The sequence below is a fragment of the Oryx dammah genome, unplaced genomic scaffold (assembly GCF_014754425.2).
Source record: "Oryx dammah isolate SB20612 unplaced genomic scaffold, SCBI_Odam_1.1 HiC_scaffold_29, whole genome shotgun sequence".
NCBI lineage: Eukaryota > Metazoa > Chordata > Mammalia > Artiodactyla > Bovidae > Oryx > Oryx dammah.
Window position 1 is genome coordinate 110,758,868 of NW_024070213.1, and position 22,701 is coordinate 110,781,568.

Genomic DNA, 22,701 nt, shown 5'->3' on the forward strand with positions numbered 1-22,701 from the left:
AAGACTGTAAAACAAATAACAGCTAACTCTGTGCCAACTGCTATTCTAAACTTTACTTAGAGGTAGGATTCCTCAGAATCAAATATGCTGTTGACTGTAAGATGCACACTGTTGTTTATTGTTCAGCCATTAAATCATGTCTGACTCTGCCACCCAATGGACTACAACATACCAAGCTGCCCTGTCCATCACCATTTCCCAGACTTTCCTCAAACTCATGTCCATTGAGTTGATGATGCCATCCAACCATCTCAATTCTGTTACCCCTTCTCCTGCCCTCCATCTTTCCTAGCATCAGGGTCTTTTCCAATGGTTGGCTATTCGATCAGAGGGCCAAAGTACTGGAGCTTCAGCATCAGTCCTTCCAGTTAATATTCAGGATTGATTTCCTTTAGGAGTGACTGGTTTGATCTCCTTGCTGTCCAAGGGACTCTCCAAGAGTCTTCTCCAGCACCACAGTTCGAAAGCATCAAGTCTTCGGTGCTCAACCTTCTTTATGGCCCAACTCTCACATCCGTATATGACTACTGGAAAAACCACAGTTTTGACTAGACAGACCTTTGTCAACAAAGTAATGTCTCTGCTTTTTAATACACTGTCTAGTTTTGTCATAGTTTTTCTTCCAAGGAGCAAGCATCTTTTAACATCATAGATGTGGTCACCATTTGCAGTGATTTTGGAGACCAGGAAAATAATATCTACCACTGTTTCCACTGTTTCCCCATACATTTTGTCATGAAGTGAAGGCACTGGATGCCATGATCTTAAGTCTCCGAATGCTGAGTTTTAAGCCAGCTTTTTCACTCTCCTCTTCCACCTTCATCAAGTTCTTTAATTCCTCTTTGCTTTTTGCCATTAGGGTAGCATTATCTGCATATCTGAGGTTGATATTTCTCCCAGAAATCTTGATTCCAGCTTGTGATGCACACACAAGATGCACATGGTATTGTAGTATTTAATACTGAAAAAAAATCCACACGTAAGTAGATTCACACAGTTCAAGTCCATGTGTTCAAGGATCAACTGTACATGACATTATGATAAAGGGATAACTATGGAAACAGCAAAAAGATCAGAGGTTGCCAGAGTTAGCAGAGAGAGAGAGAGGGATGAGTAGACAGACACAGATCATTTTTAGGGTAATGGAACTATTCTGTATGACACTGTAGAAGCAGATACATGTCATTATTCATTTGTCAAAACCCACATTAAAACCTAGAAGAGAACCGGAAATAAGTACAGATTTTGGATGATAATGATGGGTCAATGCAGGTTCAATGACTAACAAACATGCCCTCTCCAGTGCAAGTTGTTGACACCTGGGTATATGGGAATTCTCTGTACTTTCTGCTCAGTGTTGCTGCGAACCTGAAACTATTCTAAAAATTAAACTATTAAAAATATTTTTTATACTATCAAGGACATTTGCTATCACAGCCAGCTATTCAATCAACTCTGTATCATCACTGTCACAAGCTGCTGCACAATACTAAAGGGGCAACTGGATTTAAGCAGCTTAAAAGTGAAAGTGAAAAGTGAAAGTGAAGTCGCTCAGTCGTGTCCAACTCTTTGCCACCCCGTGGACTCTAGTCCACCAGGGTCCTCCGTCCATGGGATTCTCCATGCAAGAATACTGGAATGGGTTGCCATTTCCTTCTCTAGGGGATCTTCCCAACCCAGGGATGGAACCCAGGTCTCCCGCATTGCAGGCAGACACTTTAACCTCTGAGCCACCAGGGAAGCCCTGAATTCAAATTCAGTTCTGCTACTTACCACCAAGTTACCCTCTCTATGCCTCAATCCTCTCCTTTGTAAAAGATGTATTTAAAAAGGTGTGGGAATTAAATGAATGAACATATATGCAAAACTGCTTAGGACAGTGGCCAGCTCATAGTTATAATTTGATAACTGTTAGCAGTTACACTTGTGATTATCAGAAGACTGAGGAAATAACAAGAAAAGCACACAATACAATGCCTTATACCTTAAATCTCAAATTAGCATCCTTCTTCCTTCTTGTGCAAAAAAGAAAAACAAGCAATAAAACTTTTCCCACATATGAAGTGTGTATCAGAGAGGGTAGGATAAAGTATGGGATTGTTTACAGTATCACCTCTGAAAGTTTTTCAAAACATACATACCACAAACCCAAATACTAAATTAGAAACTTTGAAATGTGTATATGGAAGCACGTGTATTCTAACAAAGTCCTCCATAATGTTCTAATAAACACACACACAGAGACACACACATTCTTATTTTACCCAACCCACCTCCCAGGCTGATGGGAGATGAAGTTATTGCATACCAGCAGTAAATGGGATTTAATGCACTGAAATATATATTTTAACATAAATTTCTTGGAGTTCTTACATATTATCTAGATCAGGGCTGGCAAATAGAGCCTATAATTCAAATCTGGCCCAGCACCTAAGTTTATATATAAAGTTTTATTTAAACAGGACACTCATTCAATCCCATATTGCCTACAACTGCTTCCATACAATCACCACTGAGCTGAGTCACCGCTCCAGAGACTACACGGTCCACAAACTTGAAAATACTTTCTATCTGGCCTTTACAGAGAATATTTCCCAGTCGTAGTCTGGATTATTCATGCAGAATGCTATTCGGTAGCTCAACTAGAACATTTACTGTTAACAATGAGTGCAGTGTAATTACAGAGTCCCGAAGTACGTAAAAAACTAGAAGACTGGAACAAAGCAAATAAACAGTTCTTCACATGAAGAGTACAGAGCACAGAAACAGTTTCCCTGGAGCATTCCTTCTTTAAGGAAACTGTTCCTCCTCCGATTCCAAGCAAGAAATCTTGGCCAAGTTTACGCTTTCTCCCATGGTCACAGGAGTGGCACGTAAACTAAATCAGGACGGCCTGCTCCCCCTTTCCAGTGTGGAATGAGGAAAGACATGCAGTCCCTCTCCAATGGTTAGCTGGGATTTCAGATATGATGCTGGCATCCATGTCCCCACTGCAGAGAACACAGAACCTACTCTGCATAAGGAGCAAATGAAGCTGAAAGGCAGAGATGAGACGAGAGAGAAGACCGTCTGGGTGACATTCTCGGCTCAGGTTCCAGCTATCCTTGAGCCCGGCTGCACTGCTGGCATCCCAAGTGTGGGCTAAGTGAATGAGGAAATTCCCTTTCTTGCCCAAGGAGATTTTTAAAAGGCTGGTGACATTTGCAGTCCAAGGACTAACACGACAAGCAACTTCTTCAGGCACAGAACGGTTTGTTCCTTCAATCACTCACTCATCCATTCATTTATTTTCACGAGAATGAGAATAGTTCTGGTCACCAATTTTGTTCATCCTTCATTAAATCTTTCATAAATTAATAGATGTTCATAATTAGAAAGTTATTCTAAAAAACCGAACGAGGGTACAGTAACTTCTCAACGATTAGTTATTATTTCTCAGTTGATTGTTCCTAGTATAAAACAACTGAGAAAAAAACATAAGTTATCTGATATATATATCAAAAAACCCTTCAGGTATACTCATCCCTACTGTTTCCATCTCCGCAACAATAATTGTTGATAATCAGAAAAATGAGCCTAAGACACTATAATATTCTGATTTATCAAAGAAAGATTCTATCGTATTTAATATGTATTAACCCTAAAAAGTCAAAGTAATTCATTTATAATATCTCACAGAAAGCTCAAGTTTCACTCTACTGTCAAATTAGCTGCCTGTAGCTCTATTTTAAGGAGAATTTAACAGAAGATAGCATCCTACAAATGTATAGTTATTGCACTGGGTGAGAATTTTACCTGCATATTTTGTAGTTTTGTAAATACAATACTGCCTTCAATCAATTTTTTAAACTCCACAGTTTAAACTATTTGATATTTTATTCTTAAATTACCTATCTGTAACAGAATCTAATCATAAAATAATATTAGAAATAGATGATGCTTTGAAAGAGAATTTCACATAACCTTGAAATAACATCTTTAAGGATTACGTGCCTGTTGGGAATTCTGTTAAAGGCACACTACATCAAGACACCTTAACTGACTAACCAACCCTAAGACACCCTTAAAGATACTCTCTAGAGGAAAGGAGGTCCACAATGCATTTAAAAATTTTAACAAAATACACATACACAGGTGCACCTTCATCTCTCCAGAGGGACCTGAAGGTTGCCAATTCATCTTTTGTTATTTTATAATGACTTACTCTGTGGCCTATCAAAGCATGAAGACCATACTTAGCTTTTCAATAAACACTCTCAGATCAAAGCACACATCTTTAAGAAAATTGTTGTTGTTTAGTCACTAAGTCACGTCCAGCTCTTTTGTGACCCCATGGACCATAGCCCACCATGCTCCTCTGTCCATGGGATTTCCCAGCAAGAATACTGGAGTGGGTTGCCATTTCCTTTTACAGGGGATCTTCCCAACCCAGGGACTGAAGCCCATGTCTCCTGCTTGGCAGGGAGATTCTTTACCACTGAGCCACCTGGGAAGCCTGTGGTGTTGGTTTAGTTGCTAATTCACGTCCAACTCCTTTTGAGCCCATGGACTGTAGCCTGCCAGGCTCTTCTGTCCATGGGATTCTCCAGGCAAGAATATTGGAATGGGTTGCCATTTCCTTCTCCAGGAGATCTTCCCAACCCAAGGATCAAACCCGGGACCCCTATATTGCAGGTAGATTCTTTACCAACTGAGCTATGAGAGAATGGGAAGCCCTTAAGAAAATTAAATAATTCAAACAAACGTTTATAATAAAAAGCTGCCTGCCCATCCTCTCTTCAAACCCCAGACAACCAATTTTCTTTATCTTAGCTACTTAGTCAGTTGTCTCAATATCTAATATATGAATACTACTCTTGCCTGGGATATTACTAACTTATCACAACATTAACAGCTAACATGCATTGTGTTACCAAGTGCCAGACACAGAACTTTACATACGTTTTCTCATTTAATCTTCACAGCAACTTCATGATATAGGGGCTATTATGTCCCCATTTTAGTCTGGGAAACTGGAACACAGTACTCTGGAACTTGCCCAGAGTCACATGGGTAGCAAGTGGAAAACTAGGATTTGAACTGAACCACTTGCAACCTATACACTCCTAAATGTACCTACTGAACAGTCCACTCTTAATAAAAATTTTGTGGATAAGTCTCACAAATTAAATAAAAACAGCGATCAAAACAGTAAGATGGCCCTTCTCACAATCAAATGTAATTTTTTTGTTCTACAGATCAGTAATTTTCAATTTTGGCTTTGCCACAGTTCATGAGGTCACCGATTAATTGCATTTTCATTTTATATATATTGAATCAGTGGTTACTATGCTTAAGGTATAGTATTTTAAAATCTAAATTACAAGTATATGGCCTATAGCTGAATTTTTGCTGAATAAAAAAAGGGATCAGATCCTAAAGACTGACAGAAAGACCTGTTTTGAAGGGAAAGAACGTGCCACAACCTATTAGAAAAAGAAAAGCAATTTTCAGTACTTCAGTTTAATACTCTAAACAAAGAAAAAATGAGACACTGCTGCTGCTAAGTCACTTCAGTCGTGTCCGACTCTGTGCGACCCCATAGACAGCAGCCTACCAGGCTCCCCCGTCCCTGGGATTCTCCAGGCAAGAACACTGGAGTGGGGTGCCACCTCCTTCTCCAATGCAGGAAAGTGAAAAGTGAAAGGGAAGTCGCTCAGTCTCGTCGGACTCTTTGCGATCCCATGGACCGCAGCCTACCAGGCTCCTCCATCCATGGGATTTTCCAGGCGAGAGTACTGGAGTGGGGTGCCATTGCCTTCTCTGAAAATGAGGCACAAATATACACAAATGTAATGTGAAGCAATTATAAGGGCTCTCTGTTTGAGCGAGAGCTGACTTAGAGCTTTGAACTGGATTGCCTAGATGATGCAGAACTTTCATCTCTTGATTGCTTCCTTTTTTTTTCCCCCTCAATTTCAAAACTTCTATTACTGCCTTTTCTCTAGTGTCTCATTTTTTTTAATGCTCTTTTTTTGCTTCACATTACATTACATATTTTACACAAATGTAATGTGAAGCAAAAAAAATGAGAGAAAAGGCAGTAATAGAAGTTTTGAAATTGAGGGGAAAAAAAAAAAAGGAAGCAATCAAGAGATGAAAGTTCTACATCATCTAGGCAATCCAGTTCAAAGCTCTAAGTCAGCTCTCACTCAAACAGAGAGCCCGTATAATGATACTCTGACTGAAGGGAGTATCATGGCCTCATTATATGAAAGAGCAGGGGTGGCTTACTGAGGATGTATTAGCAAGTGAAATGGAAGGCTGGTGACAGCCAGCCAGGCAGCTGGATCTAGAGACCAACATATGGGATCCATCCACTTAAGGTTTACTTCTAACCAGTCTAGATAACGGGAATCCAAACTTACTGACTACATTTCTCCTTTCAGCAGTTACTTGGTTTCGCCTACCTTCCCAACTAGGTCATTAACTTCTGGACAGCAGAAGCTATTTACTACATTTTCACCCATAAAACCTAGCACAGTGCTATGCATCTAGCAGAGAGATGATCAAGCCTATCAACCTTGAAAAATCACAACATACATCAGAACATTAAAGTCTGACGAAATCTGAAGACAGCATCTAGTCTAGCCTCTTTATCTTGAAAGCAAAGAAACAAAGTATAATTCAAATGTCTACTAGCCTAAAGTAGAAAAGCTGGGATTAGCAGCCTAATCCCCTGATAATCAGTTTATCTTTTTCCAAATAGCCTCTAATTTTTTCCATTAAAATAAGTCTATCTCCTCAGAAAACAAAAGTCAACAGCATCAGTACTCACTTTACATCAGGGCCCAAGGCCCTTTAGATTTGGTCGTCAGTCTATGTGCCTAGATCTGCGATGACTGCTTTATAAACGTTATTCTACTTAGAGGTAGGTACTATGAACCTAATTTCACAAAAGCATAAAATGTAATTTGACCATGATGATAGTAAGAGGCAGAATCTAGATTTTCCATTTGTCACTAGTCTTGGCTTTTAACCAGTATCCTATACTGTTTCACATTGACTTTATCACGAATATCCTGAAGTCTCAAGATAAACAAATAATTAAATGACTTACTAAATGAATGGATTATTTAATTAACTGAAAAGTAAGGTTCTCTCACAGCAAATACTTCTAAAAAGGACGGTTCATTGTTCATCTAGTTACATAATCCCCTAAGAAAGGTTTTAACAGTGAGCAGTCTGCATATTAACATATTTAAGGAATAGATAATGTCTTTACCTCACAAATGATCTACTCAACAAATAGTGAGAAACAATTTTTGTGACACAGTGCTAAATTTGAACATAAAAAGTAAAATAAACTTGTTCCTGCAAGATCCTATTCCATTAAATTAAAACCCAAACAAGTTTCTAAACCATTTATCAAAATCAAAATAAATATATAACACCACTCTCCTTCTGGTTGGAGAAAGGAGAAACATTAGCTGAGCACCTACAATGTGCCAGTTCTTAAAGCTCAACAAAGCTCAACACAACCTGATCCCTTAAAGCCAAATGAACTAGGCAGCATTTCCATTTTCTGATGAACAAACTGAGGCTTTAAGAGGCTAAGAACCTGTCTCAGGTCACTTGGCTCATTACTACAAATCCAGAATTGGAACCCAAGTTTGTCTAGCCAAAAGTCCATGCTAAGCAAGTTAAAGCTACTATTATCCTATTCGTTCACCAAAGCAAATAAAGGTTTGCTCAGTTTCTTTCCAAGGAAGAATGAAGACATTGCTTACTTTACCAACAAAAAAGGATACATTATCTCACTTAATCCTTATTATAGCTTATATTACTTCATCCCATTATTAAAAATCATGAACCTAAAACTCAGAGAAGTAGCTTGCCCAAGAACACACACAGAATTATCCCAGGTCTCCAACTCTTTATAAGCCCATGAACTGCAGCATGCCAAGCTTCCCTGTCCTTCACTACCTCCTGGAGTTCGCTCAGACTCAGGTCCGTTGAGTGGGTGGTGCCATTCAACCACCTCATCCTCTGTCGCCCCCTTCCTCTTTTGCCTTCGGTCTTTCCCAGCATCAGGGTCTTTTCCAATGTGTCGGCTCTTCGCATACCAGCTGTGAGTGCAAAACTAACCACAGGAAAAATGCATAGCTCTGGTATTAACAGTTATGAGCTTAAGACTCAAAATATCTGAACTAAGCGAACCCCATGTTTGCCAAGTAAAAAGAAATGTTAACTGTCATGTATTTCAACTCTCACTTTCACTGATGAGGAAGTTGATTTTCTAGTTAAGAGTCTATCAAATGGTAACCTGAAGCCTGGTCTCTGAATTTCAAGCCTACAGGCCATTCCATTACACCAAGCAATCTCTGGATTTGTCGCCTGTTGAAATTATTCCTGAAGTACCAAACAATGAACTACTTCACAAAGCAAAAGTTTATGAAGAGAGAAAAGTTATGTTAAAATACACAGAATCAGTATTTATGTATTTAGAAATACTTTCACCAGAATAGGTGATTAGAAATATCCCTTAGCAACATTTTCAGCGCATCTTCTGAAAACTTTGTCTATTTCTTGATATAGTTTTAGGGCCTGAAGCGTGAACTAAAAGAGAGATGACTCCAATGCCAATTCTGAGAATTTTTTTTTACCATTTGGTCAAAAAAGAATGTTTAGTTTTATTGTACAGCTCTGTTTGTTAGAAATCCAGAGTAGCCTTTTCACTTAGAGTGGCCCAGGTATGCGCCTAAGGAACTGTCCCACTGTTTTTGATAAGTCAAAGTGACCAATGAGAAGGTGACGAGTATTAGTATATAACATGGGTAAGTGCTTGTATTTATATTTTACTAAGTAATATAAGCATGCTATGGGCTTCCCTCCTGGCTCAGTGGTAAAGAATCCACCTGCCAATGCAGGAGAGGTGGGTTGGATCTCTAGGTGGGTGATCCCTTGGAGAACGGGGATGGCAACCCACTCCAGTATTCTTGCCTGAAGAATCCCATGGCCAGAGGAGCCTGGCTCTACAGTACAAAGGGCTGCAAAAAAGTTTGTACCGACTTAACCACTAAACAACAAACAATACACCGGGTATAATCTCAACTGCAGAAATAAACAGAATCATTCTAATGCATGATAACCAGTTAGAGGCTTCCACGTTTGTTCACCCTACCACAACACAGAGATTGTCTTCATCCCTTAAAAGGCTCATAAAAACTATACGAGTTTTTCAGGAAGCTTTGCTGCTGCCCTCCGCACATCACTGTGGACCATTTAAAACCAGGAGGCATCAAGAATCGCTTCCAGGCCTGAATGAACACTCCCTCAGTTATAAACCAAGAAGTAAACACGTACAGAATGCTACTGATCCTGGAGCAGAGCGCTGTTTACTTCCAGGGAAGATACTCATGTGATGGGAAAACGTGTTGCACTATCTTCTTCTGGCTCCTGCCCCCCGAAAAAACAAGATACTTTGACAAGCTACTGTGAGCGTGGGTCTATTCCCAAAAGTTTCGACCTCTCTTTTTAATCGTTTAAGGATAAACGCTAAAATACGGACATCCGACACAAGGTGCCCCGAGGTGCTGCCTACGGCACAACAGGAAGGACATCACTTTGGCCAAGAAACTGTGTTCGTACCCTACACACCTCCAGAGAGCCAAATGGGAAGAACAGACACGGTCGTTCACTCTGGTGAAGGGAAACTGAAGAAATCAAAACCAAACGCGCTTCCTTCTCCCCCCACCCCCGCGGGGAGGCTTGAGCAGAACTAGGAGCTCAAGCTGCGGTTCCAAAGCAGCACCAGGCCCCCGCCTCCAGCGGACCGGCGAGCGGCGCCGCGACAGCGGAGACCCGTCAACACCTCCACCTCTGCCCTCCAGGCACAGCCGGGGACGGCGCCCCAGAGCACGCCCCGGCCGGGCCCGCCCCGCGATCTCCTCCCCCGTTATCCGCTCGCAGCCCGCTCGGGCCTGGCTCTGCCTGCCCGCCCTCCCCAGCTCCGGCACGCTCCGCCGCCCCACACACGCAGGCCACGGCCCAGCCGCGCGTCCGGGGGCGAAGGGCCGGGGGGACCGTGGGGCGAGGACTGCGCTCGGAGCCGCTCCTCACCTCTGGATGGAGAAGGGGCACGCAGCCCGCTTCGCTCTCGTACTCATCCGGGCCGTCCGCCATCTTGGTGTTAAATCCCTCCTCCCGCTGCATGCCGGGAGAAAGCGTTTCACCCTCGCGGGGCTCGGGCGAGGCGGAGGGCGAGCGCGAGGGCGAGCGCGAGCCCCGCCGGAGGCGACGCGGTCGCCGCCTCCTCCTCCCCTCCCCCCCGGGCCGCCCCCTCTGCCCCCTCCCCCTCGGAGCGCGCGGGTCCCTGCGCGCGTGCGCGCGTGTGGGGCCGGCCCGCGCGGGAGCGCGCTCTGCTGCACTGCGCCGGGGCCGGCGGGCCTGAGGCTCTGGGCGTGGGCGCCACCGCGCGGGGGCGGGCCCTGGCCTCCCGCAGCTGTGCGCCTCTGGCTGCCGGGGGGATTCGGCCGCCCGGCGAGGGGGTAACCTGGTCCTTCGCGTGGGAAACCTTGCCGCGGCGCAGCCGCGAGGGCAGGGCTCGGAGCCGTGCAGCCGGGACGCGGGGGCCCTGGCAGTCGGGACAGCCCACGCCAGCAAATCCCGCTGTCCCGATCCGAGACCCCCGGGACCCGTGCTCAGCGACCTGGGGTGCAGCCATCACCCCGCTCCACGTACTAGCTTTGGGAAGCTCAGGCTTGAATCCAGATGTGCATGGCTCCTGGAAAAAGAAAGACGCACCCCTTCCTCCGCCCTCAGAAAGATCGTCCCGCAGTTTATGCCCCCGGGGGGACCCCGGAAAACACGGATAAAGCTTGGGATTTCTTCCTGAAGAAGCTTTTTTAAAATGATCCCAAACTGCCCTGTCTTGAATTACGAATAACCACATTTAAAATGAACGCCCTCAAAACCCGCACGCCCCCTTCTGCTACATTTTAATGTAATCCAGGAATTCAGAACTGAAGTTATTTAAACTGAATTCGCTGAAATGCGAACCAGAGAAAAAGACTTTTTTTTAACGGATATTAGGGCTCCATGGTGGGTAGCGGGGATTGGGTTTTAGAAATGTGCTGATGGCACTGTTATAGAAAGTATCTATTTATTAGCTATTAAAAATCGAAAATGTAAACTGCTCAGAGAACGATTTAGCAAGAAGCATTATTTCATAGGGATCCTGATACTAACCTGTTTTGTGTTAAAGCCAAATCAGGAAGAAGCCTGCAATCCGACAGTATCAGATTTATTTGTAATCAGGAGGGAGGGCATTCCGAGGAAGCTTGGATACCGCTCAGAAAGGCAGGAGAAAGCATCTGTGAGGTTTAGTAATCAGGAGGGAGGGCACTCCGAGGAAGCTTAGATACCGCTCAGAAAGGTAGAAGAAAGCATCTTCTGTGAGGTTTAGGTTCCCGCCAGAGGAGGTCTGTAGGGGTCTGGGTGAGCGGGGATCGGTTCTGGATTGGACGCTGTTTCTGAGGCGGGATTTGGAAAAGAGGGGTAACCGGGGATTGGATGCTGTCAGTGGGAGAGGGCGGCTCAGTAATTGGATAGTATAGTAATAAAAGAAAAAAGCAAAAGTGTCTGGGCATCATTAGCAAGAGAAAAGTATCGCTCAGAGCGGGGTGAATATGGCATTTTACAGATGCTGCATGGCTGGGGGCAAAAAATAGCATCTCTGTTAACTTTGTGGCTGGTTTTATCAGTGTCTGTTCTCCCAGCACAGTTGCTTTTTCTCATTTTGGTCTGAGCTGATTTTCATTCTTTTGATCCTGGCCCAAACCAAAAATTTTGGTTCTGACTCCTACACCCATTAGGCAGAGTTAAACAGAATTAGAGTCCTACTTTTGGTGCTCCAAACTGCTTTCAGACACATTTTCACATCGACAGAAATAATTTTCGCTACAACAATTCAGTTTTCATCTTGTCCCATTGGTGTAGATAAGATCGAATTAGAGAACTAAAGGGAGTCTGTGGAATTTGACATGTGTTTAACTTGGGGATGAGGTGCGGTTACTGACTAGAGTCCTTGGACCCTTTAATAAACAGAAATTGATAAGAGGCCAGGCTTCAGGCAAAGCTTTCTTTATTGGGACCCACAGCAGGAGGAAGTGGATTCAAGTAACAAGTGCCCTTGCTTGCTCTCCTCGGAGGTCAGGCTGGTTCCTTTAATGGAGTAAGTGTTGGGCTGACTGGTGGGATGGCTGGGGGACGGGGTGTTTAGGTGGTCTGCTCACCCCCTTGGTGGTACTGGGTGTAGGGATGATACGAAATACTCTGCTCCCCACACCACCAAAATGGCAGTTGGTTTATGGCCTGATTGTGTCTTATTTTTGACAATTGCCCTAGCTGCACGTGTAGTTAATTTTAGCCCCTTATGGTTTCTCTATGTCCTGCTGCTCGAGGAGACTTTTGTCCAGGTACAAACGCAAGCAGTCTGGTAGAGAGTCCCAGGTCCCAGTTACCTCAGTGCTAATGGTGCTCTGATTCACTATCCTGGAGCCCTGCCAGGTTTCCTGTTCAGAAGGATATTAAAAGAGCAAACTTACATGAGGGTTTCCCTGGTGGCTCAGACGGTAAAGAATCTGCCTGCAACACAGGAGATGTGAGTTTGACCCCTGGATCTGGGAGATCCCCTGGAGAAGGAAATGACAACCTGCTCCAGTATTCCTGCCTGGGGAATTCCAAGGACAGAGGACCCTGGTGGGCTACAGTCCGTGGGGTCCCAAAGCATCGGATGCAACTGAATAACACACACACACATGAGGATTTTCATTAGGACAGTTTGGATGTGTGGTAACTTACAGGCCTAGACTGTGACCGGGCTGCTCTCACAATGCTCCCTGGCAGTGCTGCCGCTGACCTCTTCCCCAAGCTCCTGGCCCATCGCTGCATGGATGTATCCTGATTAGTTTATGTCCCCTAAGGTATCAGATCAGGCTTCCAGGGTGGCTCAGCGGTAAAGAACCTGCCTGTAACGCAGGAGCTGCAGAAGCAGCAGGTTCGATCCCTGGGTAGCAAAGATCCCCTGGAGGAGGGCATGGCAACCCACTCCAGTATTCTTGCCTGGAGAATTCCATGGACAGCGGAGCCTGGCGGGCTCCAGTCCATAGGGTCACCAAAGAGTCAGACCGAAGAAACTTGGCACACATGCATACACGCTTGCAAGGTATTAGATCAGCAACCCGGGGCTCCTCTCTCGTTGACTTATTTATACCTAAGAATCAGACTGAGAGTTGGAAATTGAACTAAAGTTGGTTCAGCTGATTTATATTATTTAGGAAACATTCTTCTATCCAGATTTCCCAGGCTAGTCAGACCACCTGGGTTTGAATCCTGTTTCTGTCGTCTTTACTTTCTTCCCTACATATCTGAGTCCAGTTTCATTTCTACTCTTAGTTCCTATTTGAAGACAGAGTATTTCTTCTTCTGTTTACTTTTCCTTTCCTTGAGGAAATGGTGGTGGAGACAAAAGCCCTGTGAGGCAAGATACAGCCTGCGTGAGAAAACCTGGGTAATTTTATCTTTGCTGAAAGTTTATTCTAGCTCATATCTCTTATCTCTTTCCCATAAGGAAATGCCCTGAGACTTCAGATTGTCTCCCCATCTTAAAGTTCTGGAACTTTCACTTTCATTGTAAACCTCAGCTCCATGGTTCACTTTCTCTACCTCACCAGACTTTCTTGCAGCTATTTCTAGTAATGTACAGTCACAAAATGAAACACAAAACCAAACTAGGTTGGTTTCTCTGCCAATTAGTGTAAATCTCAGATATTTGCTATCTTTATCAGTGTAGCTTGAGTTAGGTAGGTGGATGAAAGGGCACAGTTAAGAAGTAAGCTCATTCATTCTTCTCTGCTTTGTTTCAGAATATTATGCTCCTTTGTGTTCCTGTCTATTTTTTATTTCTCTCTCTCTCTTTTTAACTTTACGATATGCCACTCTCATTTTTTGATTGCTAAATTGGTGAATTTTCTAGACTTCTTTTTTTTTTTTAACAGGTATTAAGGGAGAAAATCTGTAGTGCAGTTTTAACTGACCATCTGGACATTTCAAAAATGCCCCACAGCTGAAAGTTGTCCTCCATCCTCACTCAGCTTTTGATCTGCTAATATAATTAGATACTAGAACAGGGGTCCCCAGTCTCTAATCTAATGCCTGATGATCTGAGGTGGAGCTGATGTAATAATAATAGAAGTAAAGGGCACAATAAATGTCATGTGCTTGAATCGTCCCCCCTACCCTGGTCGGTGGAAAAATTGTCTTCCACGAAACTGGACCCTGGTGCCAAAAAGATTGGGAACCGCTGTTCTAGAGACTGTTCTCAGATTTCTGAACCTGAGAGTTCCCTGACACCTCCACCCCTCATTGGTAAGTTTGGGTTCTTTCTACGATTGGTTACCTCATTCACTGCAAGACTTTTTTCCTAATTTCATCCCCAGAGATTCATCTCAAATTCAACTTTTGGGATACTTGCCATTAGATTAGTCAATTATGAGAAGACAGTGGGAACTACAGATTTCCAAACATACATACACACAATTTTGCATAAATATTAGAGAGTTCAGGACTTTCTCAGCATAGTCCATGGATCCCAGTTTGGGAAAAAAAAGAGAAATCCTGATTGTGATAAATGATGACTCTAGTTCTTGACTAATAACTTTAACCTTTAAAGGACTTTGAGAAGTCTTCTAGTTTATCCTAGGTTAAAATAAAATTAAAATAATTCTCAGTAAGTATATGGGCTTCCTTGGCAGCTCAGCAGTAGAGAATCTGCCTGCCGATGCAGGAGACACAGGTTCCATTCCTGGGCTGGGAAGATCCCCGACAGTAGGAAATGTTAACCAGCTGTTAACTTTTTTTGTGATTACACATACAGATCAAGTAACACCCTAGTGGATGCTCATTTAACTTGCTTTGAGACTCACTAGGGTCTTGATGAAAGTTAAAGAGGAGAGTGAAAAAGTTGGCTTAAAGCTCAACATTCAGAAAACGAAGATCATGGCATCTGGTCCCATCACTTCATGGAAAATAGATGGGGAAACAGTGTCAGACTTTATTTTTTTGGGCTCCAAAATCACTGCAGATGGTGACTGTAGCCATGAAATTAAAAGACGCTTACTCCTTGGAAGAAAAGTTATGACCGACCTAGATAGCATATTAAAAAGCAGAGACATTACTTTGCCAACAAAGGTCCGTCTAGTCAAGGCTATGGTTTTTCCAGTGGTCATGTATGGATGTGAGAGTTGGACTGTGAAGAAAGCTGAGCACCGAAGAATTGATGCTTTTGAAGTGTGGTGTTGGAGAAGACTCCTGAGAGTCCTTTGGACTGCAAGGAGACCCAACTAGTCCATTCTAAAGGAGATCAGCCCTGGGATTTCTTTGGAAGGAATGATACTGAAGCTGAAACTCCAGTACTTTGGCCACCTCATGTGAAGAGTTGACTCATTGGAAAAGACTCTGATGCTGGGAGGGATTGGGGGCAGGAGAAGAAGTAGGCTACAGAGGATGAGATGGCTGGATGGCATCACTGACTCGATGGACATGAGTCTGAGTGAACTCCGGGAGTTGGTGATGGACAGGGATGCCTGGCGTGCTGCGATTCATGGGGTGGCAAAGAGTTGGACACGACTGAGCGACTGAACTGACTGACTGACTGAGGGTCTATTAGTCATTATTACAGAGCTCTGTGGATGAAGATATTCTGTTGTCATTCTGGCCTTGCAGCTCATTATCACAATTGTGTCCACTTTCCTTCTGTAGGTTAAGTGCTACCACCAGGCCTCCACTGTTTTGGATTCCTATCAATCCAGATAATGTTCAGGAACCCAGTCCCGCAGCAGCATCTCTTCACTGTCACCTGTAATGGATAACTGCCACTGGGCTTCTTGGAGATGTCAGTGGTACCCTCACCACCGACTTTCTTACTGCCTTGGAGATGGGTGCACCCACCGGGCTCTTACAGAGAACACAGTCAGATGGTGAGTTCTCAGGGATAATATTATAAATTTTTCTTACATTCTAACCTCTCTGAGCCTTCGGACACCTTCCTCAAGGCAGTCAAGGCACTTCTAGAGTCTGTCCTTCATTTCCTATAGGTCTTCACCCTATCCAAGGTCTAAGGAGCCATCCTAGCAATATATTAGACTTAGCTCATGTGTCCTGCCACATCACGAAACTCCAGATGGTTTTCAACCTCAGTGAGTTCTCTGCTGTCCTTCTTTGCCTTCCCTGGTCGGGCACTTTCAGGATTCACTCCTCTGTTCTTCAGGTAAATAAATATTAACCAGGTCTTACAGATCTTTGGTTCTGTGTTGCTTCATACAGGTTTACTGTAGGGTCTCCAGAAAAGGGAGGCTATTCTTAAGCAAAGCAGAGGAAGCTACTTGTACCAACACAGATTTCACAAGACATTTTGACAATTTCTCAGGCTTGTTCACCTAAATGCTACTGTTGAAAGTCTCAGGATTCTACTTTTTCCCCTTATAGGGCCCTGCCTTTAGCATAGAAGACTTGTCAAGACAGTATATTCAGTCTTCTGTGTAGCTCTGTGACCTTCCAACTCAGTCCTGGATCTGATTATCAGCACAGTTTGCTTTGTGGATACAAAAAAATAAGCATCCCTTTCAGTACTGCCTTGGAGGCTTTCTGATTTTCATAGCCTGCCTGGAGTTAAGTATTGGTAACATGAGTCTGTCCTTTCTTTAAGTCTTCATGCCCTGCCATGCATGTGTGCTCACATAGCCCACTAGGCTCCTCTGTCCATGGAATTTTCCAGGCAAGAATACTGGAGCTGGTTACCATTTCCTTCTCCAGGGGATCTTCCCAACCCAGGGATCAAACCCATGACTCTTGAGTCTCTTGCACTGGCAGGCAGGTTCTTAAGCACTGTGCCGCCTGGGAAGAAAGTCTTCATGAGTTCTTAACAAAAATAAGTCAATCTACAGGTCTTACAACTGGCATTGTCTTCAAACCGTTCAAGGGCCATCCTTACTTAGTTCATAGACAAATGCCTGACTTTCTGCCTGTGATTTTGCACATGGTACTGTACATATGTGAGTGCCACTCTCTCAGTGCATCCAACCCTCTCCTTCCCCCCACCCCACCCCCCGGCCTCCATGTCTTTTGTTGTCTGCAGGCATAGGTTTTGAGCTGGTCGTCACTCTGGGTGCCTAGAGCTTTGTCCTGATGAGAGCCTTTGGAGAGCTGTGTAAATTGTCCCTCGGAATTGTCAGGAGTGTCTGACATGGAGGAGCTGATGATTGATTCTCTGGCTTTACCGTTCAGTGTCAGCTCCTTCCACTTCCCAGTCTGTGCCTGTGCTAAAATAGCTGGCTGGGCTTCTGTAGGCATCCCAGGTGTGGCGGCAGAGAATTCCTACTGCAGTAGCAAGAGATGTCCCAAGCACTTTACATAGACTGTGGCAGAGCAGAGCTGGCTCCAGCAGAAATGGCTGGAGCAAAGTGGTAAGCCAAGAAAGTATGAAGAATGAATGAATGTGTCTACACTCATGTACATCTGACTTACTGTGATGATCAGACGATACCAGGATTATTTCTCTGTGTGCTGTCACAAATGCTAGATGCTAAGTACTTTCAAAGTAGGAACATGGGATAAAGTGGTATGATGTGTCTCCTGAAATGATGCACTAAGAAGCCAATGTCACTCCTGTGATATTCCTACCAAAAGTCATATCCTGAATCTAATTATGAAGCGGAAACATCTGACAAACCCAAAGTGAGGGACATTCTACAAAATATACGGCCTGTACTCCTTAAAAACGTCACTGTCATAAAGGACAAAGGAAGAGTGAGGAATTATTCTGAGTTAAATAAAAATTGAATGCAATATATGACCCAGAATCTTATGTTGCATTAGCAGACAACATATGTTGCTACTGGAACAACTGGCAAAATTTGAATATGATCTATTTAGTAGACAGTACTTTTGTATCAATGCTACCTTCCTGATTTTAATCATTGCCTTATGATTATATAAAAGAATGTTCTTGTTTTTAGGAAATTTATGCTGAAGTATTTAAGTATAATGGAACGTTATGACAAAGTCTCAAGGAGAAAATAATAAAATGTTAATGTTTGAGGAATCTGGGTAAAGGATATGTAGCAATTTTGTATTCAGTTACCGCAGCAAAGATCTGAAATTATGTCAAAACAAAGAATTTTAATTTTAAACAAATGGATAGATACTTATTTATTCACGTATAAAAATGCTGCTGCTGCTGCTAAGTTGCTTCAGGAGTGTCCAACTCTGTGCTACCCCATGGACGGCAGCCCACCAGGCTCCCCCGTCCCTGGGATTCTCCAGGCAAGAACACTGGAGTAGGTTGCCATTTCCTTCTCCAATGCATGAAAGTGAAAAGGGAAACTGAAGTCAATCAGTCGTGTCCGACTCTTAGCGACCCCATGGACTGCAGCCCACCAGGCTCCTCCGTCCATGGGATTTTCCAGGCAAGAGTACTGGAGTGGGGTGCCATTGCCTTCTCCGACGTATATGTATATATGTGTATAAATGTGCATGTGTAATTAACTAATTAATTATCAAGCACCCAGAGCAATGCTTACTGTCATGTACTAGGATTTCAGTAAATGTTGTATCAATAGAAATCAGCAAAGGAGTGCTCTGAAACAAAGCAAGGGTGGGTTTCTATGTGATCCAGCATTTCCTTTCCCCATCGTGATGATTCCAGACACTATGCTTAGGTTTCAAGCTGTTTCACCATAAGCTACCACATAATTTACAAATGCAAACTGTACTTTATTTTTTTTAATTAATTAATTTTCTTACTTTACAATATTGTATTGGTTTTGCCATACATTGACATGAATCTGCCATGGGTGTACATGTGTTCCCCATCCTGAACCGCCCTCCCCATCCCATCCATCTGGGTCATCCCACCAGCCCCAAGCACCCTGTCTCATGCATCAACCCTGGACTGACAATTAGTTTCACATGTGATAATTTACATATTTCAATGCCATTCTCCCACATCATCCTGCCCTCGACCTCTCCCACAGAGTCCAAAAGACTGCTCTATACATCTGTGTCTCTTTTGCTGTCTCACATACAGGGTTATCATTACCATCTTTCTAAATTCCATATATATGAGTTAGTATACTGTATTGGTGTTTTTCTTTCTGGCTTACTTCACTCTGTATAATAGGCTCCAGTGTCATCCACCTCATTAGAACTGATTCAAATGTATTCTTTTTGATGGCTGAGTAATACTCCATTCTGTATATGTACCACAGCTTTCTTATCCATTCCTCTGCTGATGGACATCTAGATTGCTTCCATGTCCTGGCTATTATATAAACAGTGCTGCGATGAACATCGGGGTACATGTGTCTCTTTCAGTTCTGGTTTCCTCAGTGTGTACGCCCAGCAGTGGGATTGCTGGGTCATATAGCAGTTCTATTTCCAGTTTTTTTAAGGAATCTCCACACTGTTCTCCATAGTGGCTGTACTAGTTTGCATTCCCACCAACAGTGTAAAAGGGTTCCCTTTTCTCCACACCATCTCCAGCATTTATTGCTTGTTGACTTTTGGATAGCAGCCATTCTGACTGGCATGAAATGGTACCTCACTGTGGTTTTGATTTGCATTTCTCTGATAATGAGTGATGTTGAGCATCTTTTCATATGTTTGTTAGCCATATGTATGCCCTCTTTGGAGAAATGTCTGTTTAGTTCTTTGGCTCACTTTTTGATTGGGTTGTTTATTTTTCTGGAATTGAGCTGCAGGAGTTGCTTGTATATTTTTGAGATTAATTCTTTGTCCGTTGCTTCGTTTGCTATTATTTTATCCCATTCTGAAGGCTGTCTTTTCACCTTGCTTATAGTTTCCTTTGTTGTGCAGAAGCTTTTAATTTTAATTAAGTCCTATTTTTGCTATTTTCCAGTATTCTGGGAGGTGGGTCGTAAAGGATCCTGCTGTGGTTTATGTCGGAGCATGTTTTGCCTATGTTTTCCTCTAGGAGTTTTATAGTTTCTAGTCTTATGTTTAGATCTTTAATCCATTTTGAGTTTATTTTTGTGTATGGTGTTAGAAAGTGATCTAGTTTTATTCTTTTACAAGTGGTTGACCAGTTTTCCCAGCACCACTTGTTAAAGAGATTGTGTTTTCTCCATTGTATATTCTTGCCTCCTTTGTCAAAGATAAAGTGTTCATAGGTGTATGGATTTATCTCTGGGCTTTCTATTTTGTTCCATTGATCTATATTTCTATCTTTGTGCCAGTACCATACTGTCTTGATGACTGTGGCTTTGTAGTAGAGACTGAAGTCAGGCAGGTTGATTCCTCCAGTTCCATTCTTCTTTCTCAAGATTGCTTTGGCTATTCAAGGTTTTTTGTATTTCCATACAAATTGTGAAATTATTTGTTCTAGTTATCTGAAAAATACCATTGGTAGCTTGATAGGGATTGCATTGAATCTATAGATTGCTTTGGGTAGTATACTCATTTTCACTATATTGATTCTTCTGATCCATGAACACGGTCTATTTCTCCATGTATTTGTGTCCTCTTTGATTTTTTTCACCAGTGTTTTACAGTTTCCTATATATAGGTCTTTTGTTTTTTTAGGTAGAATAGTATTTTATTCTTTTCATTGCAATGATGAATGGAATTGTTTCCTTAATTTCTCTTTCTGTTTTCTCATTGTTAGTGTATAGGAATGCAAAGGATTTCTGTGTGTTGATTTTATATCCTGCAACTTTACTATATTCATTGATTAGCTCTAGTAATTTTCTGATGGAGTCTTTAAGGTTTCAAACTGTACTATAAAAGTGTACATTGACCTAACATTTAAGGAGAAAGTTACACTGATTCTCTACAATCTTTTTTAGAGGACAGAAGCAGAAAGAATACTTCCTAACTCATACTAGTTCTAATTCACTAGCATTACTCTAATATCAGGATAAGACAAAGATGTTATTAACACAAGAACGGAAGGATTCAGAGCAATTTCTCTCATGAATGCCAATGCCAAAATTCTCAACAAAATACTAGCAAATTGAATCCAACAATGTATAAAAAAGAAGTATGCCCTACAATCAAATGGGAATTATCCCAGCCACTCAGGTGATTCAATGGAAATCAATTAACATAATCCATCACATCAAAAGGCTAAAAAAGAGAAATAAGATCATATCAATAAATGAGGAAGAGGCACTTGACAAAAGCCAATACCCATTCATCATAAAAACTCTCAGTAAACTAGCAATAAAGGGAGAACTTCAACTTGATTTTAAAAACCAAAAAAAAGTATGATATAGCTAACATCATACTTAGTGGTGAGAAACTAGAAGCTTTCACACTAAAATCAGAAATAAGGGAAAGATATTCCCTCTTATTGCTCCTTTGCAACGCTATATTGGAGATACTGGCTAATTCCATAAAACAAGAAAATGAACTAAAATGTGTACAGCTTGGGAAGGAAGAAATTAAACTGTCTTTGTTTGCAGATGGCATGATTGTCATAGATTTTACAAAAAGAAACCTCCTGGAGCTAATAACTGATTATAACAAGGTTGCAGGACACAAGATTAATACACATAAATCAGTTGCCTTCCTATATACCTGCAGTGAAACAAGTAGAATTTGAAATTCAAAACACAATGCAGTTTACAAACATGAAATAACTAGGCATAAACATAACAAATATGTGCAAGTCCTATATTAGGAAAATGGCAACCCTCTAAAGAACAAAATTTAAAAACTAAATAAATGGAGAAAGATTTCATGCTTATAGGTAGGAAGACTCAATATTGTTTTTCCTGAATTGATATATAAATCCAATGCAATCCCAATCAAAATCCCAGAAAGTCATTTGTGTTGATGTTCAGTCGCTAAGTTGCATCCGAATCTTTGTCACCCCATGGACTGCAGCACTCCAGGCTTCCTTGCGCTTCACTATCTCCCAGAGTTTGCTCAAACTCATGTCTGTTGAGTCAGTGAAGCCATCCAACCATCTTATCCTCTGTCACCCCCCCCTTTCCTCCTGCTTTCAATCTTTCCCAGCATCAGGGTCTTTTCCAATGAGTTGACTCATTGCATCAGGTAACAAAAGTATTCGAGCTTCAGCTTCAGCATCAGTTATTTTGTGGATGTTGACAAAATGATTCTGAAGTATATATGGAGAGACAAAAGATAAAATAGTCAATACAATATTGAAAGAAAAGTACAAAGGTCAAGAATGACACTACCCAATTTAAGTCTAACTTTAAAGCTATAGTAATCAAGACAATGTTACTGGTGAAAGGCTAGACAAGTAGATCAATGGAACAAAATAGAAAGCCCAGAAACAGAGCCAGAAGTATATAGTCGATTTACCTGTCAAATGAGCAAAGGCATTACAACAGAGCAAAAAAAGTGTTTTCAACAAATGGTACTGGAACAATGGATATCCACATGCACAAAAATAATAGTGAATCTAGACATAGACCTTATACTCTTCGCAAAATTTAACTGAAAATGGATGACAGATCTAAATGGAAACTATAAAAACTTCTAGAAGATAGCACAGAGAAAACTTAGATGACCTTTCTTATGGTGATGACTTTTTAAATACAACACCAAAGGATGATACATTAAAGAAATAATGGATAAACCAAACTTATTAAAATTAAAAAACTTCTGCTCTGT

At 42.1% G+C, this 22,701-nt stretch overlaps 1 protein-coding gene and 1 long non-coding RNA gene across 2 annotated transcripts in view; one reads left to right on the forward strand and one right to left on the reverse strand.

Annotated features, from left to right (window-relative positions):
* Window positions 1-10,269, reverse strand: part of ZDHHC17 (zinc finger DHHC-type palmitoyltransferase 17) — a 98,765-nt gene extending 88,496 nt beyond the window's left edge. The window contains exons 1-2 of the mRNA XM_040233979.1: window positions 10,102-10,269; window positions 403-414 (exon numbers count right to left, since the gene is read on the reverse strand). Of these exons, the coding sequence (XP_040089913.1) occupies window positions 403-414; window positions 10,102-10,194 (105 nt within the window). The 5' untranslated portion in view covers window positions 10,195-10,269. The remainder of the gene's footprint in view (window positions 1-402; window positions 415-10,101) is intronic.
* Window positions 10,270-13,144: 2,875 nt separating this feature from the next.
* On the forward strand, window positions 13,145-18,240 carry LOC120857943. Its single transcript, XR_005719784.1, has 3 exons — window positions 13,145-14,409; window positions 15,802-16,019; window positions 17,177-18,240. It is a non-coding gene; the product is annotated as an uncharacterized LOC120857943 (long non-coding RNA).
* The last annotated feature ends 4,461 nt before the right edge of the window (window positions 18,241-22,701 follow it).